Source organism: Hyperolius riggenbachi, chromosome 10, assembly GCF_040937935.1.
Source record: "Hyperolius riggenbachi isolate aHypRig1 chromosome 10, aHypRig1.pri, whole genome shotgun sequence".
NCBI lineage: Eukaryota > Metazoa > Chordata > Amphibia > Anura > Hyperoliidae > Hyperolius > Hyperolius riggenbachi.
Window position 1 is genome coordinate 85,910,092 of NC_090655.1, and position 13,907 is coordinate 85,923,998.

The 13,907-nt window shown below is 42.4% G+C and overlaps 1 protein-coding gene across 5 annotated transcripts in view; it reads right to left on the reverse strand.

The window, feature by feature from the left end:
* Positions 1–818: 818 nt before the first annotated feature.
* Positions 819–13,907, reverse strand: part of CDK1 (cyclin dependent kinase 1) — a 43,024-nt gene continuing 29,935 nt past the window's right edge. For all 5 annotated transcript variants that reach the window (XM_068258490.1, XM_068258488.1, XM_068258491.1 and 2 more), the window contains exons 4-8: positions 13,344–13,467; positions 13,083–13,253; positions 10,093–10,256; positions 5,251–5,392; positions 819–1,153 (exon numbers count right to left, since the gene is read on the reverse strand). In XM_068258490.1, the coding sequence (XP_068114591.1) occupies positions 1,040–1,153; positions 5,251–5,392; positions 10,093–10,256; positions 13,083–13,253; positions 13,344–13,467 (715 nt within the window). In that variant the 3' untranslated portion in view covers positions 819–1,039. The remainder of the gene's footprint in view (positions 1,154–5,250; positions 5,393–10,092; positions 10,257–13,082; positions 13,254–13,343; positions 13,468–13,907) is intronic.

Sequence of the window (13,907 nt, forward strand, 5' to 3'; positions counted from 1 at the left end):
TTCATTTGAGAGTTCTATGAACAGTGGGAGAGGCTTGTTAGTCAGAAAAAGCCATTATTTTCCACAATGCAACTAGGTCCACAGACACCAAACAGTCAGGGTAATGACATCACCCTGTGGGAGGGGTTTCACCATAAGCCATACAAACAAGGCAAATAAGACAATACAAATCGTTATATCGAGCTTTTCTCCTGGCAGACTCAAAGGGCCACTAGGGCGTGCTCTATAGGCAGTAGCAGTGTTAGGGAGACTTGCCAAAGGTCTCGGACTGAATAGGTGCTGGCTTACTGAACAGGCAGAGCTGAGATTCGAACCCTGGTCTCCTGTGTCAGAGGCAGAGCCCTTAACCATTACACCATCCAGCCACCACCCCGAGCAAGTCAGTTAGAGCGCAGGAGATTTGGGCGTCACCATAGGGCATAAAAGGAATTACGACTAATGGCGCACAGCGAGTAACTTCGGCGCTTTCAGAAGATGGAGCTGAAGCTACTTTTAACACTAATTTGGCCGCCAGCAATAGCTGGAAGCCTAATCACATTCCCTACCATCCACATGGACCTGGAAGGGGGAGTAGTAATGAATGCCGCTGGGACTTGTGCAGGAGCAGAGTAAGCCGCATGTCGGCTGCATCCTGCGCCCAAGTCCCCTACTGCGCCCAAGTCCCCTCCCCCCGATCTTTTCAAGAAGGAAAAATAAAAATAAAAAATAGATTTCTCATGTGAAAAGGTGGTATTAGTTACTGATTGGGATGAAGTTCAATCCTTAAAGTTCCTCTAAGTCTGATTATTATTCCTATGCTGAAAGTCAAGACGATCATCTTTTAGGAATTGTGAAAAGAGCTTTATTTAGATTCTGCACACAGCTCCTGGGTCACTATTTACAAGTGTCAGGGAGGATGCCTTCCATGCAGTGATTGCTACAACTGCAAAGGCAAGAACATACAAAAAACACAAACATACAAAAATAAACACAAATAGACAGTAAAAAGACAGCAGTGGTGGTTCATAGAAATTGAGAACCCAAGATGGGCTCCAAGAGCTTAGTTCTTAATCTGATTGGCTGGAAGATTTGACTTATCCAGATCATCAAAATACGGATGGAGCAGGGCTTTCCTGGCAGATATCCTTTTGGCTGGATCGTAGATGAGCATTTTCTAGGAAAGAAGAAACCCTTGTTAAAATATGGTCATGCAGTGTATCTAAACCTAAGTATTACACTGAAGCCAAATAAAGTGTTCCAGCTTGGAGAGAATCAGAAACAAGTCTTAGGCCTCTTGCACACTGCAAGTGATTCTGATTCCGCTTTTTAATCAGTTTTTACATCCGATTCAGATTCCGATTTGCAGTTTGCTCCCTGCACACTGCAAATCGGAATCTGAATCGGATGTAAACTGAATCGGATGTAAAAACTGATTACAAGCGGAATCTGAATCACTTGCAGTGTGCAAGAGGCCTTATTCTGTAAAAATTTAATGTAAATTACAGGCAATAAAAATCTTTGAGCATTCACGAAGATTTCACACGTGGCAATAGTTTGTCTTGTCATGAAGTGTTTTTGACCATTTACCTCATGCAGCATGTCATTTGACTTTTAAGTCTGTCATTTCATGGACTATTGCAGTGCATGGAAAACAGAAGCCAGATGTGATCAAGATATAAAAAAAAAAAAAAATATGTTAATGGTTTTGAATTGCTATACAATATTGTGGGTTTGTGTAATGCATATTTGAAGTTATGAAAAAGGCTTACACTATTCAGGAAATTAGCAAAATTTTTATTAACCTCTTTTTCACCCTCTCCGTTCTCTCTTAACACCTGTTACTAATTTTCAATTATGGTTGGCCAATTGCCACCTCCATATAGTATGAAGGGTCAATATTTCAATACTATGATCAAATTGTGTAGGTCAGTGGTGCCCACTTCATATCAAGATACATTGTGGGTCGAAACATACATATAAAATTTAAATATAAATCCAACATTTCTCTAGTAAGTTAACATGGTGTTGGAAAAGGAAAGAAAATGGTAAACCAAGAATTGTTGTACTCACCATTTGATACCCATCTTCCAGGGTACCTGGGTGTATGTGCAGAGGCTTTCTGGGTGATCAGAAAGTACTACCCGCAGCTCACACAGCACAAGTGCTGTGTGAGCTGCGGGTAGTTTTGGTCTACTATTCAGCAGAAGCCTGGTTCTCAATTAGTTGCCGTGGCCTAGCAACGGGTGAAGGTCAGTGTTGAGCAAGTTGTTACAATTTGCCCGGCTGGTAGGGTGTGATGTCACGCGGTCCTCCTGAGATGAGGCCAGAGCAGTGGCAAAGCATCTGGGTGAGGAGAGCCGGAGCAAGAATCGGGGATTGTGTCATAGGTTTACACAAAGGTACTCGCGGTCTCTGCAGTAGCACTGATAGAGACCCTCAACCTTAGGTTGCTGCAGGAACCTCACTCCAATAGGAATGAGGCTGATTCCTATTGGAGGGTGGTTCCTGCAGCAATTGAGGAGGGTCTCTAACTATCACAGTACTACTGCAGAGAACGCGATTACGCTATGTAAACCTATGACATAGTATGACAATCCCTGATCCTCAGGACACTCCGTGGGCCACAAAAGTCTGCTTTGTGAGCCAGAAATGGCCCGTGGGCCATAGGTTGGGCACAGCTGGTAGAGGTAAACCCTCAGTACATGGAAGTGGCAAAAAAAAAAAAAAAAAAAAAATTATATATATATATATATATATATATATATATATATATATATATATATATATATATATATATATATATATATATATATATATATATATATATATATATATATATATATATATATATATATATATATATATATATATATATATATATATATATATATATATATATATATATATATATATATATATTATGAAATCGGCTTTACATGCAAAGCGAAATATTTCAAACCTTTGTTATAATTTTGATGATTATGGCTTATAGCTTGTGAAAACCCCAATCATCAAAATCTCAGATCATTAGAATATTGTGTAAATGTTCAATATTCTAGACTCAGTGTTAGACTCTAATCAGCCAATCAATCTAAGTCACCTGCAAAGGGTTATTTCATATATTTCACTTTTAAGTTGAATTACTGAAATAGACCTTTGCATGATATTCAAATTGAGTTTCACCTGTACATTTAGTATAATAAAAAAGTTTCAAACAAAATGTTAAAAATTTAAAAATGTTAATGTTACCAATTCTACAGCAGAAGGCTGAAACATTGCTAGAAAATGTGCTGTTTGCATATATTTTTTTTTTTTTTATTTCATATATAGGTTTCAAGAGTAAAAGCTGCTGGACGATCCAGACTCCTTTATACACAGTTAGCCATTTTTCCCGGCACGAGTCAGGTTCGCCCATATCACCAGGGACAGTATTACAAACCCATGACTAAAAACAAAACACCTGTGCATGAAAGTTCCAGACTACTGCACAGGTGCAATCTGTCTTTAGCCTGTGCAGTGCTGGTACATAAAGAGTAGCAATGCAAACCTAGGCCCAGGAAGTGGTTTTAGCAGAGATCCGCCAGTGAAAACGCTTGGCTAATGTAGTTCAATGGGATAGCGCACACCAGCGGGTTGAGGTTTTTCCAAACCACAAATGTGCCTCCTGCTGCACGTTTGCGGTTTTCAGAAGCGTTTCGTCCTCAATGTAAAGTATAGGAAAAACGCAAACCGCTGTGGAAAACGCTACATCAGAGTGGTTTTCCATGCGCTTGTTACAGAAGCTGTTCAGCAACAACTTTTAATGTAACAGTATTTGTAATCTGCTACACAAAAGCGCTCCCAAAACCGCTAGGCCATGTTTAGAAAACGTCTCTAAACATGCCTAGAATCGCTCTGAAATCAGCTCCAAAAACCGCTAGAGTTTGACGATCTGCTAGCGGTTTTGGTGTGCACTGGGCCCTACTCAAGCATGTCGAATAGGTTCATCAGGTCAAGAAGGGAGGGAGGCATGGGAGGAGCCTCTGTTCAGAATTATCAGCATTTTGGACTATCCCTACCTCAAGCAAAGTGAAACTGCAATCTTTTCTTCACAACATTTCCTCTCAAGTACCCATCAAATTCAAGGTGCCAAGCAGTGGGGGAGGGCGGACAACAGCATTCAGGCTGCTACTGCTATAGGCCTTTTATTAAGCTGGCTGGATACAGTGGCATGTGGGTTTAGGCTTAGTCACACTGCAGCAGATGCACACTGGTGTAGTAAAGCTGCGGTCCGTCTTATGTTTGCACCACATGCAACGCTAATGTTCACTTTACCTGTGATTTCATGCATCGCCACCATTCACTGCAAAGGGAAAAGCTGGTTTAACAGATGCGAGACCAGCAGAAGTATGGGGCTTTCCATTGGTATGCAACAGAATAGGAATCCTCCCTGAGGAAAGAACCAATAGTTTGATGCAAGTCCAGTAGGGAGCCCCATGCTTCTGCCAGGCTCTGATCTGTTTCTACCAGCTTCTCCCCTGCAGTAACCCAGAGCAAAAAGTGCCAGCAGTGGGAAAGAAGACAGTGTGCATGTGCAGTAGACCAACCTAGAGTCTTGTTATATCCGTGCCCTGGCAATTGCAGAAAAATGCTGCAGGTAAGAACTTTGCACTTCGATCCATTAACATTAAGTTTCAGTGTAGACAGCACAGGATCCATTTACTGTCCAATTTTAGCGTTGTCAACAATCTGAAAAATATGCACTGCATGTTTTCCCTTTCAAACTGAACTAAACCTTAGACATTCCACTTGCCAGTTTGACTACCAACTTGAACAGGTAACGTTTATTGCATCCCTTCCGTCTTCCCTGAACAAGGAATGTCAATGCAGAAACTGATCAGTCAGATCCTAGTGATGCTGGGGGATGTGTATGCTGCTAAAATGGCAATGACTGACCAAACTGCTGCAGATAGTGATACTAATACTAGCCAGCTAACAGTGAGACAGTACATAGAGATAAAGGAAAATGGGAAGCAGTCAAGTCTGTGCAATACAGTCGACAGTATAGATTATTTTTTCCTCATGAAAGAGGTTCATTACATCTCTACACGTGTTTAGGAGCTGTCCCAAGAAATCATGAAATTTGTATTTTCTTCAGTTCTTCCAACAAAACTGGAAACTCACATAAAGGTAATGAGACCCATAAATTGGGATGAGGCATCCAAGAACAATGAGTCTAGCCTTTTCCAAGGTATATAGGGGCATACCCTAAAACCGCCATTCTCTACTTACAGAAAGCAAGTCGATGCCATCCTTGTCGATGTTCTTTACATTTGCACACAGGTTCCCTCCCTTCCATTTTGGAAAGGTGTTCTTATAATCTTGTAGGGATTCCACTTCTGGCCACACTTCATTGTTGGGTGTACCCAAGGCTCTGTGGGGAAACTCCATTAGTTTCTTATGTACACATTACACAAGAATTACTGTTACAGATATTTGAACATTGTTAAAATCCCACTTATTCTAAGAACTGTTGATCTTCCAAATCCCGAGCTACTCCGATCATATCAAGCGCGTCAATTCCACCTTTCGGAAATTGTGGCACAGATGCAGCAGTGGAAATAGAAGGGAATGTGTCCCAGTGGGAAAGCACCCTTAAAGAGAATCCATAACCAAGGATTGAACGTCATCCCAATCAGTAGCCGATACCCCTTTTCTATGAGAAATCTTTTCCTTTTCTCAAAATAAATCAGGGGGCTCTGTATGGTTGATATTGTGGTGAAACCCTCCCACAGTGTGATGTCAGCGCACACTGAGCTTTCTTGCAAGTTGGGAAATAAGAGCAGTTTTCCAGGGGCAAATCCAGGATTTTCAAGGGGGGGCGCATTCCTGAAAGCGGCATGTGGGCGTGGAGCCAAATACTAGCAGTTTCTAGGCTAAATTGCACCCAGGGCGAGGGCGTAAAATGTGCCCCAAATGTGGAGACAGGTATAGGTGCCCACAGTATAGGTAGCCAGCCGAGTATAGGTAGCCCATATAGTTGCCCCCAGTATAGGTTAGATAGGTATATGTCCGTCCCCCCCCAGTATAGTTTAGATAGGTATATGTCCCCCCCCCAGTATAGTTTAGATAGGTATATGTCCGTCCCCCCCCCCCAGTATAGTTTAGATAGGTATATGTCCGTCCCCCCCCCCCCCAGTATAGTTTAGATAGGTATATGTCCCCGTCCCCCCCCCCCAGTATAGTTTAGATAGGTATATGTCCCCGTCCCCCCCCCAGTATAGTTTAGATAGGTATATGTCCCCGTCCCCCCCCCCCCCAGTATAGTTTAGATAGGTATATGTCCCCCCCCCCCCCCCCAGTATAGTTTAGATAGGTATATGTCCCCCCCCCCCCCCCCAGTATAGTTTAGATAGGTATATGTCCCCGTCCCCCCCCCCCCAGTATAGTTTAGATAGGTATATGTCCCCCCCCCCCCCCCCAGTATAGTTTAGATAGGTATATGTCCCCCCCCCCCCCAGTATAGTTTAGATAGGTATATGTCCCCCCCCCCCCCCAGTATAGTTTAGATAGGTATATGTCCCCCCCCCCCCCCAGTATAGTTTAGATAGGTATATGTCCCCCCCCCCCCAGTATAGTTTAGATAGGTATATGTCCCCCCCCCCCCCCAGTATAGTTTAGATAGGTATATGTCCCCCCCCAGTATAGGTTAGATAGGTATATGCCCCCCCCAGTATAGGTTAGATAGGTATATGCCCCCCCCCAGTATAGGTTAGATAGGTATATGCCCCCCCCCAGTATAGGTTAGATAGGTATATGTCCCCCCCAGTATAGGTTAGATAGGTATATGTCCCCCCCAGTATAGGTTAGATAGGTATATGTCCCCCCCCAGTATAGGTTAGATAGGTATATGTCCCCCCCAGTATAGGTTAGATAGGTATATGTCCCCCCCAGTATAGGTTAGATAGGTATATGTCCCCCCCAGTATAGGTTAGATAGGTATATGTCCCCCCCAGTATAGTTAGATAGGTATATGTCCCCCCAGTATAGGTTAGATAGGTATATGTCCCCCCCAGTATAGGTTAGATAGGTATATGTCCCCCCCAGTATAGGTTAGATAGGTATATGTCCCCCCCCCAGTATAGGTTAGATAGGTATATGTCCCCCCCCCCAGTATAGATTAGATAGTATATGCCCCTCAGTATAGCTTAGATCGATATATGCCCCAGTATAGGTTAGATAGGTAGGCGGGGGGTTTGAAGCAGGGAGAGAGGAGTTTCCACTTACCTGCCTTCATCCTGCACGCAGCTTTCTATCTTCTGCTTGTCCCGCCGCATCGGTAAGAGCTCCCCCTGTGATGACATGTGGTACGTCACAGGGGGCGCTGTTACCATAGCGACAGACGCCGGGACAGGAAGGACATTGAAGCCGCGCAGGATCCAGGCACCGTAAGTGTAAAGTCTTCTCTCCCCCGCAGCTCTGCCTTACACACCCGCCGCCAGCAGCAACCGAGGCCCCCGCAGCGCCACACACATATCCTAGTTGCGGGGGGGGGGGTGTTCCAGACACCCGGAATACCCCCTTCGGTGCGCCAGTGGTTTCCAACAACAACAACAACAAAAAAAAAACAAGAAAAAAACATCTTCCTCAGAGTGACATCACCTGCCTGTAAAAAAAGCTGTTACTATGTGATAAATGTCAGAATGTAAATCAGGGGAGGAAAGATTTTACAATGGGGAAAAAACACTGACAATCATTTATACATAATTATTGTAAAATTAAACTTTTTTCCATTATGTTATTTTCACTGCAGTTCAAGGGCTGGGACCAACTAGGACAGCTTGGGCAGTGCTTTGGATTGCCTAAGATTCCCAAATTCTTTGCTAATAAGCAATTGCATTTTAACCTCGGGAAGTACACGCAGCTAGCCAAAGTGTTAGCTGCGTATACAAAAAAAAAAAAAAAAAAAAAAAAATCGGCCCAGCAGGGCCTGAGAAATCCTCCTGCACACATAGCCTGACCTGGGGAGGTGGGGAAAAAAAACAAACAAACAAAAAAAAAAAACCCAGAAACACGAAACCCTCAAATTGCTAATAGGAAGCGCTGTCAAGCTCTTCCAATCATCAGGGAATGGAGGTCACAATTACACTAGGAATCATTACACAGCGATGCAGCGATTTTAAAGTACTGCAGCGATTCCTAATGTGTTCCACAACTAACATACAGCAGAAAGCAGACAGCACTTTTTTTTGCAAAATGTAGTGCTAGCACAGTGCCTTGCTTGTAATGTTATAAACAGGCTGTAGGTAAATTTGCCGAGGCAAGGGTCTAATGGGCCCAAAGTTACACAAAGCCAAGTATGGGATTAAACTAATAGTGGCGTTTGGCCACTTCCACCTAAACCTAGGGCTGCATTGCAAGCACTGCACCCCTTTGTAGACTGTTGTACTTCGCACACAAGTCATACAGTCCTGGTGCACCCAGTCTACAAGTTTACAACTACAGTTTTAAATTAAGATGAGAAACAGCCTCTTAATGCGACACTGAAGTGAAAAAAGTTACGATGTAAGGATTTGTATATGTAGTACTGATAACAGAACATTAGTAGCAAAGAAAAAAAATGTAAACTATACCACAAGCAGAGCGTATGACCTCTTCAACTCCCCTGCAGTAAAATCTTATCTAAATCTGTTTCTTTGAATTATACTGTAAGTGCTCCAGGGTAAAAAAAAAAAAAAAAAAAAAAAAAAACCAAAGCTTGGTTGGAGAGGTCAGAGAAACTATTTTGCATAGATAAGTTTTTAAAATCTTCCTGTACTGGAAACAATTTTAGACTCATATCTGTGCTAATGTTCTATTTTTTTATCTGTACTATACATACAATTCATTATCTTATAAGTGTGTCTTCACTTCAGATTCTCTTTAACTGCTTGATGACCACAGGCTTCCTGCTTCCCACACAAATTAGTGATAGGTCATTCGCGAACGAGCCGGCTCTTTGCTGCGAACGACAAGAGCTGGTTCTCAGTTTCGAAAGAGCCGATGCCTCAGCCGCCCCACACAGCTCTGATTTGCTGTGTAATAAAGGGCGCTGAGGCATGCTGGGAGATGTAGTCCTCTTGCAGCTTGTAGGAGTGTATGGGGCGGAGCAGAGCAGTAGCAGGAGGGATTGCCCCAGTCAGAGAAGCAGTCTGGAGTTGTCATGGAGACGGGGCGGGGCTTTTACTCCGATTCTGAGTGGTGTCTAGTGATATTTAATGAAGAGCCGATTCAGAGCCATAAGAGCCGGCTCTTTAATGGGAGCAGATTCAGAAGAGCCGATTCTCTGAGAAGAGCCGGAATTCCCATCACTGACACAAATTAATCTTGCCACTAGAGCTTTATTGGTGGCACCTGATTGCTGTTGCAATATTACATTATGGATTTATCATTCTCTCCCCTCCCCCCCCCCCCTTCCAGTCCTCTGATTACCTCTCATAGGCATCAGCCTATGAGGGAGATCCAATTGTGAGCCACTCAAGGGGACAGCCAAGTCTAGATCACAGTGCTGTACAAGTAAATTATGGCTTTTTATATTAATTTATAAAAAAAAAAAAAGTTACAGCCTGCCAGCTCCGATCACAGCCGGCAGGCTGTTTACAGAGCTCCACAACTCAGCGCAGATGCGAGCGATCCCCGCTAATCTCCACCTCCAAGACTTGACGCTAATCTGCAATCCTGGAGGAGCCACTCTGCAGCCACCAATTGCTAAACTTATTACCAATTTTTTTTTTTTTTTTTAAAGACTGGCAACATGAAAGTTAACATACAAGTCATCCAACTTATAAATTGAATGAGGTCAACACAAATGCAGATACAAATGTACCATACGCTAAGGTTTTTTTCAGGGCCAGCCAATAGTGAAGAATCTCAAATCTGCTTACAAAATCTGCCCCAGAATTAGAGGGGTAGGGTCATCTATTTGGTATCAAGGGTTTTGAAACCCTTACCAGGTCTTATCAGACCAAATCTAGAGCTGTTAAAAAGTTGGCAATGTAGCTGTTCAGGTTAGGCTTGTTGGATTACAAGTTTTCCACTCCTGGAGAACCTTAGCAAACCCTGGACAGTATGACAACAGCAAGACAAAATGCATACCGGAATATTCTGAAGAGTTGGTCAATCTCTGAATCGCCATGGAAGAGGGGCTTCTTTGTTGCAATTTCTGCAAATATAGTACCTATGCTCCATACATCGACTGGTGTAGAATAGCGTACAGAGCCCAACAGGACTTCTGGCGCTCTGTACCATAACGTCACAACCTAAGAGGGAAGAAGAAAATATGTTACTTTATGTAAACACTTCTACAGTAAATGAGATTTATGCTTCCTAGTAATATTTTGGGTGTCCTTCATGACAAGATTACTGAAATCCCAACTATTTGCAAAGATATACTAAAGCTAGGTACAGACCATCGATGCAAGCAGTTCACCCAGCAGACTCCAGTGGTTCAGGATCAGCCACTTCACAGCAAAGGGTAAAACACATTCATCCTAGTGGAGACTAGGTGATTAAAGGGAACCTTAACAGAGTCCTGATGATTTCTTTGGGTGCAGTAGTGGCTGAATCATACACCTGAAACAGGCATGCAGCTAATCCAGTCTGACTTCAGTCAGAGCACCTGATCTGCATGCTTGTTGAGGGGCTGTGGCTAAAAGTATTAGAGACACAGGATCAGCAGGAGAGTCAGGCAACTGGTATGATCTTAAAAAGGAAAAATCCATATCCTTCTCAGTTTAGGTTCCCTTTAAAAAGAGACACTGAAGCGAAAAAAAAAGGATATAATGAATTGTTTGTGTAGTATGGATAATTACTAGAACATTAGCAGCAAAAAAAAAAAAAAAAAAAAAAAAAAAAAAAATTCAGTTAAACAGTTTTTTTTAATAAAATTGCATCATTCTCTAATATTTGCAGTTTACACACTAAGCATTCTAAATGTTTTTTTACATAACAGGCAGTGAACTTTTGACCTGTCCTGAACTGTTCTCTGCAAAAGAAAAAAAAAAAATACAGTTAGGGCCCATTCACACCTGAGCGGGAATCGCACGATTCCCGCTCGCGGCAAACCGCTAGCGGTTCTGCAAGAACCGCTACACATTGTAGCCAGTGGCCGTGTTCTCACTGCCGCGGTTGCGGTTAGCGATAACCGCAACCGCGTTGCATGCAGCGGTTTGCCGGCGACGAGCGTTCCGCGATTTGCGATCGTGATTAGCGTGCATAGCACGCTAATCGCGATCGCTCCAAAACCGCCGCAGTGTCCAGTGATTTTTCCGCGCTAATCGCGGGAAAATCACTCCCGCAGAACGCCGGCGGTAATCGCCGGCGTTCTGCGGTTCTAAGTGTGAATGGGCCCTAAAAGGGGAACTTCAGCCTAAACAAACATACTGTCATTAAGTTACATTATGTTAATTAGAATAGATAGGTAATATAATCTCTTACCCACCCTGTTTTAAAAGAACAGGCAAATGTTTGTGATTCATGGGGGCTGCCATCTTTGTCATGGGGCAGCCATCTTTAGTTGAAAGGAGGTGACAGGGAGCAGGAGACAGTTACAACTGTCCTGTGTTCTGATCACCCCTCCCAGCTGCACGTGCTGGGCTTCAAATGTCAGATTCAAAATGTAAAAAAAAAAAAAAAAAAATTTGCACCAAAACAGCAGAACGAGAACATCAGAAATCCAATCATGCTTTGCACAGCATTAGGGGAAAAAATGCCCGGGCAGTTTTCTGTGCAGCTAAAAATGAGGCTTGTATAAGAGAAAAAAAGTTCTGATGCTGTGAAACAGTTAAAGAAACACCAGGCCTTTCCAGTGCTGCTGAGTCAATTTTTAGTCTGGAGGTTCACTTTAAGATAACAGCCTTCAGAACAGAGCTCTCTGCAGAGCTCAATGGCAATTTGCATAGGTAACTGAATTTTAACTCTTCCTGTACTGCAAACAAATTAGACTTTTCTCTGCTCCTAATGCTTGATTTCTTAGCTGTACTACACATACAAATATATTTTCGCTTCATTGTCTCTTTAAGGACATCACAATTATCCCTCTGCATCACTTACCCCTTACTGTTCCCTGGAGGAGAGTGAAAGCTCAGTAACATACCTATTGAAAGGCATGACAGAGCTGCCACTTATAATACAGCACGGCTCCTAAACTTCATTAACAGATTGTTAGGCCTCTTTTACACTATACAGTATGCTGAAAAACTGAGGAGTTCCATATCAGTGCATTGTGAAAAAGCTTTCAGTTAAAAATGCGTAGTGTGAGACTTGAGCCATAGGAAACCATGGACATTACTTTGAAAACCAGTTGTCTTCAGTTAGACCAGAGCAACTGATAGTGTAAAAAGGATCCAGGTGGTCACACCATACAATTAAAAAGATCCATTTTTACACCAATTTGATAATTACGATCGGTTGTCTTGAAAAATCAAAGCAGCTTTTTTCCTTTGAGAAATCCAATTTCCCATTTTTATTCGATAAATGATCGTGAGTGTTTGATTTTTCTAATTTTTAGCTTAATTGTATGGTGTGTGGTAGATCTTCAATTACTAGAAAGAACAGACCCAAGAAATTTTGAGTTAATTTTTTCTTCATGATTGGGGGGGGGGGGGAAATTTGAACGTGTGTTACATTGGTCAGATTTTTTAAATGGTTAGAAAGATTGATTGCAATTCTTGAATAGAAAAGATAATTGTGTGGTGTGTGGCGACCTTTACAACAAGAGCTGTACAAAAAGACTGGTCAAATGAAACTTATTTTTCTGGTTGTAGAACAAAAATGCCCTAAAAGAAACCCATAAAGAACACAATGTGCAATCCTCTGAAGGTCAAATCTGGGACTCCAGTAGTGTAAGGAGAGAGTGCTAGTGGCCACTTATCACACAGGCCTCTACCATGCTGCACTACCTAGCAGATCAGACCTGAAACAAGGATGTGCAGCTAGTGATAGCTAGAATGTCTGGATTGTTCTACAGAGACTTATTTGTTCAAGGCTTCCGATCTAGATAATAAAAAGGTGAAGGCAGGCTTAGCACATGGAACAACACTTTAAGAATGGTAAAACAAATACACGTGTTCACAAGTCTGTCATACCTCGTGTGTATAAATTCTAACAGGAATTCCAAATGCTCGGGCCAGCCCGAAATCAGCCAACTTTATGACACCTTTGCTGTCTATTAACAGATTCTGAGGTTTCAAGTCTCTGTGCAAAACTCTTCTGGCATGGCAAAACACGATGCCTTGTAGAATCTGATATACATAGCTCTGTTGGGGAAACAAGTGCACACATAAGATACAAAGCACTAGCATCATACACAAAAGCATAGAGTACCAATTAATGAAACTGTTAGATACCTTTACAAGCATTGCATCCAAGTACTGACCACTAGGGATGGAGTCCAAGTACTTCTTCAAATCCATGGAGAGAAATTCAAAGATAAGATATAGTCGAGAATCTTGCATAAGAACATCTAAAAGACTAAGGGGAGAAACAAAAAAATAAATACCAAAGCATACAGTACTATGTAATTTTAAATGCAAAGTTATCATTAAAAGAAACAAGCACTTGCCACATGCAGAAGCGCACCAGATGTGATGGCCAATGTTAATTGGGCTTATTTACATATATAAAATGTAGTCACATGTATGGAGGGGAGGGTCAGGGGGAAACACTGTGTGCAATTCCCATAGCCAGCTGCAGCTAGCTAACTGATAGTGACATGCATTCAAACTGATATTACCACACACAAAAAAGTGGTCCATAGTATTAAGTGTGAGCCTTCCGTAAGGGAGAAAGGAAAGTTGGCAGCAGTTGGGTGGTTTAGTAGAGTGCAGGGATGGGCTTTCAAGTACTACAGTAAGCGAAGTCTGAATTCTAATTAAGGCTAATTAATTCACCTGTGCCTGCAGGATGGGGGG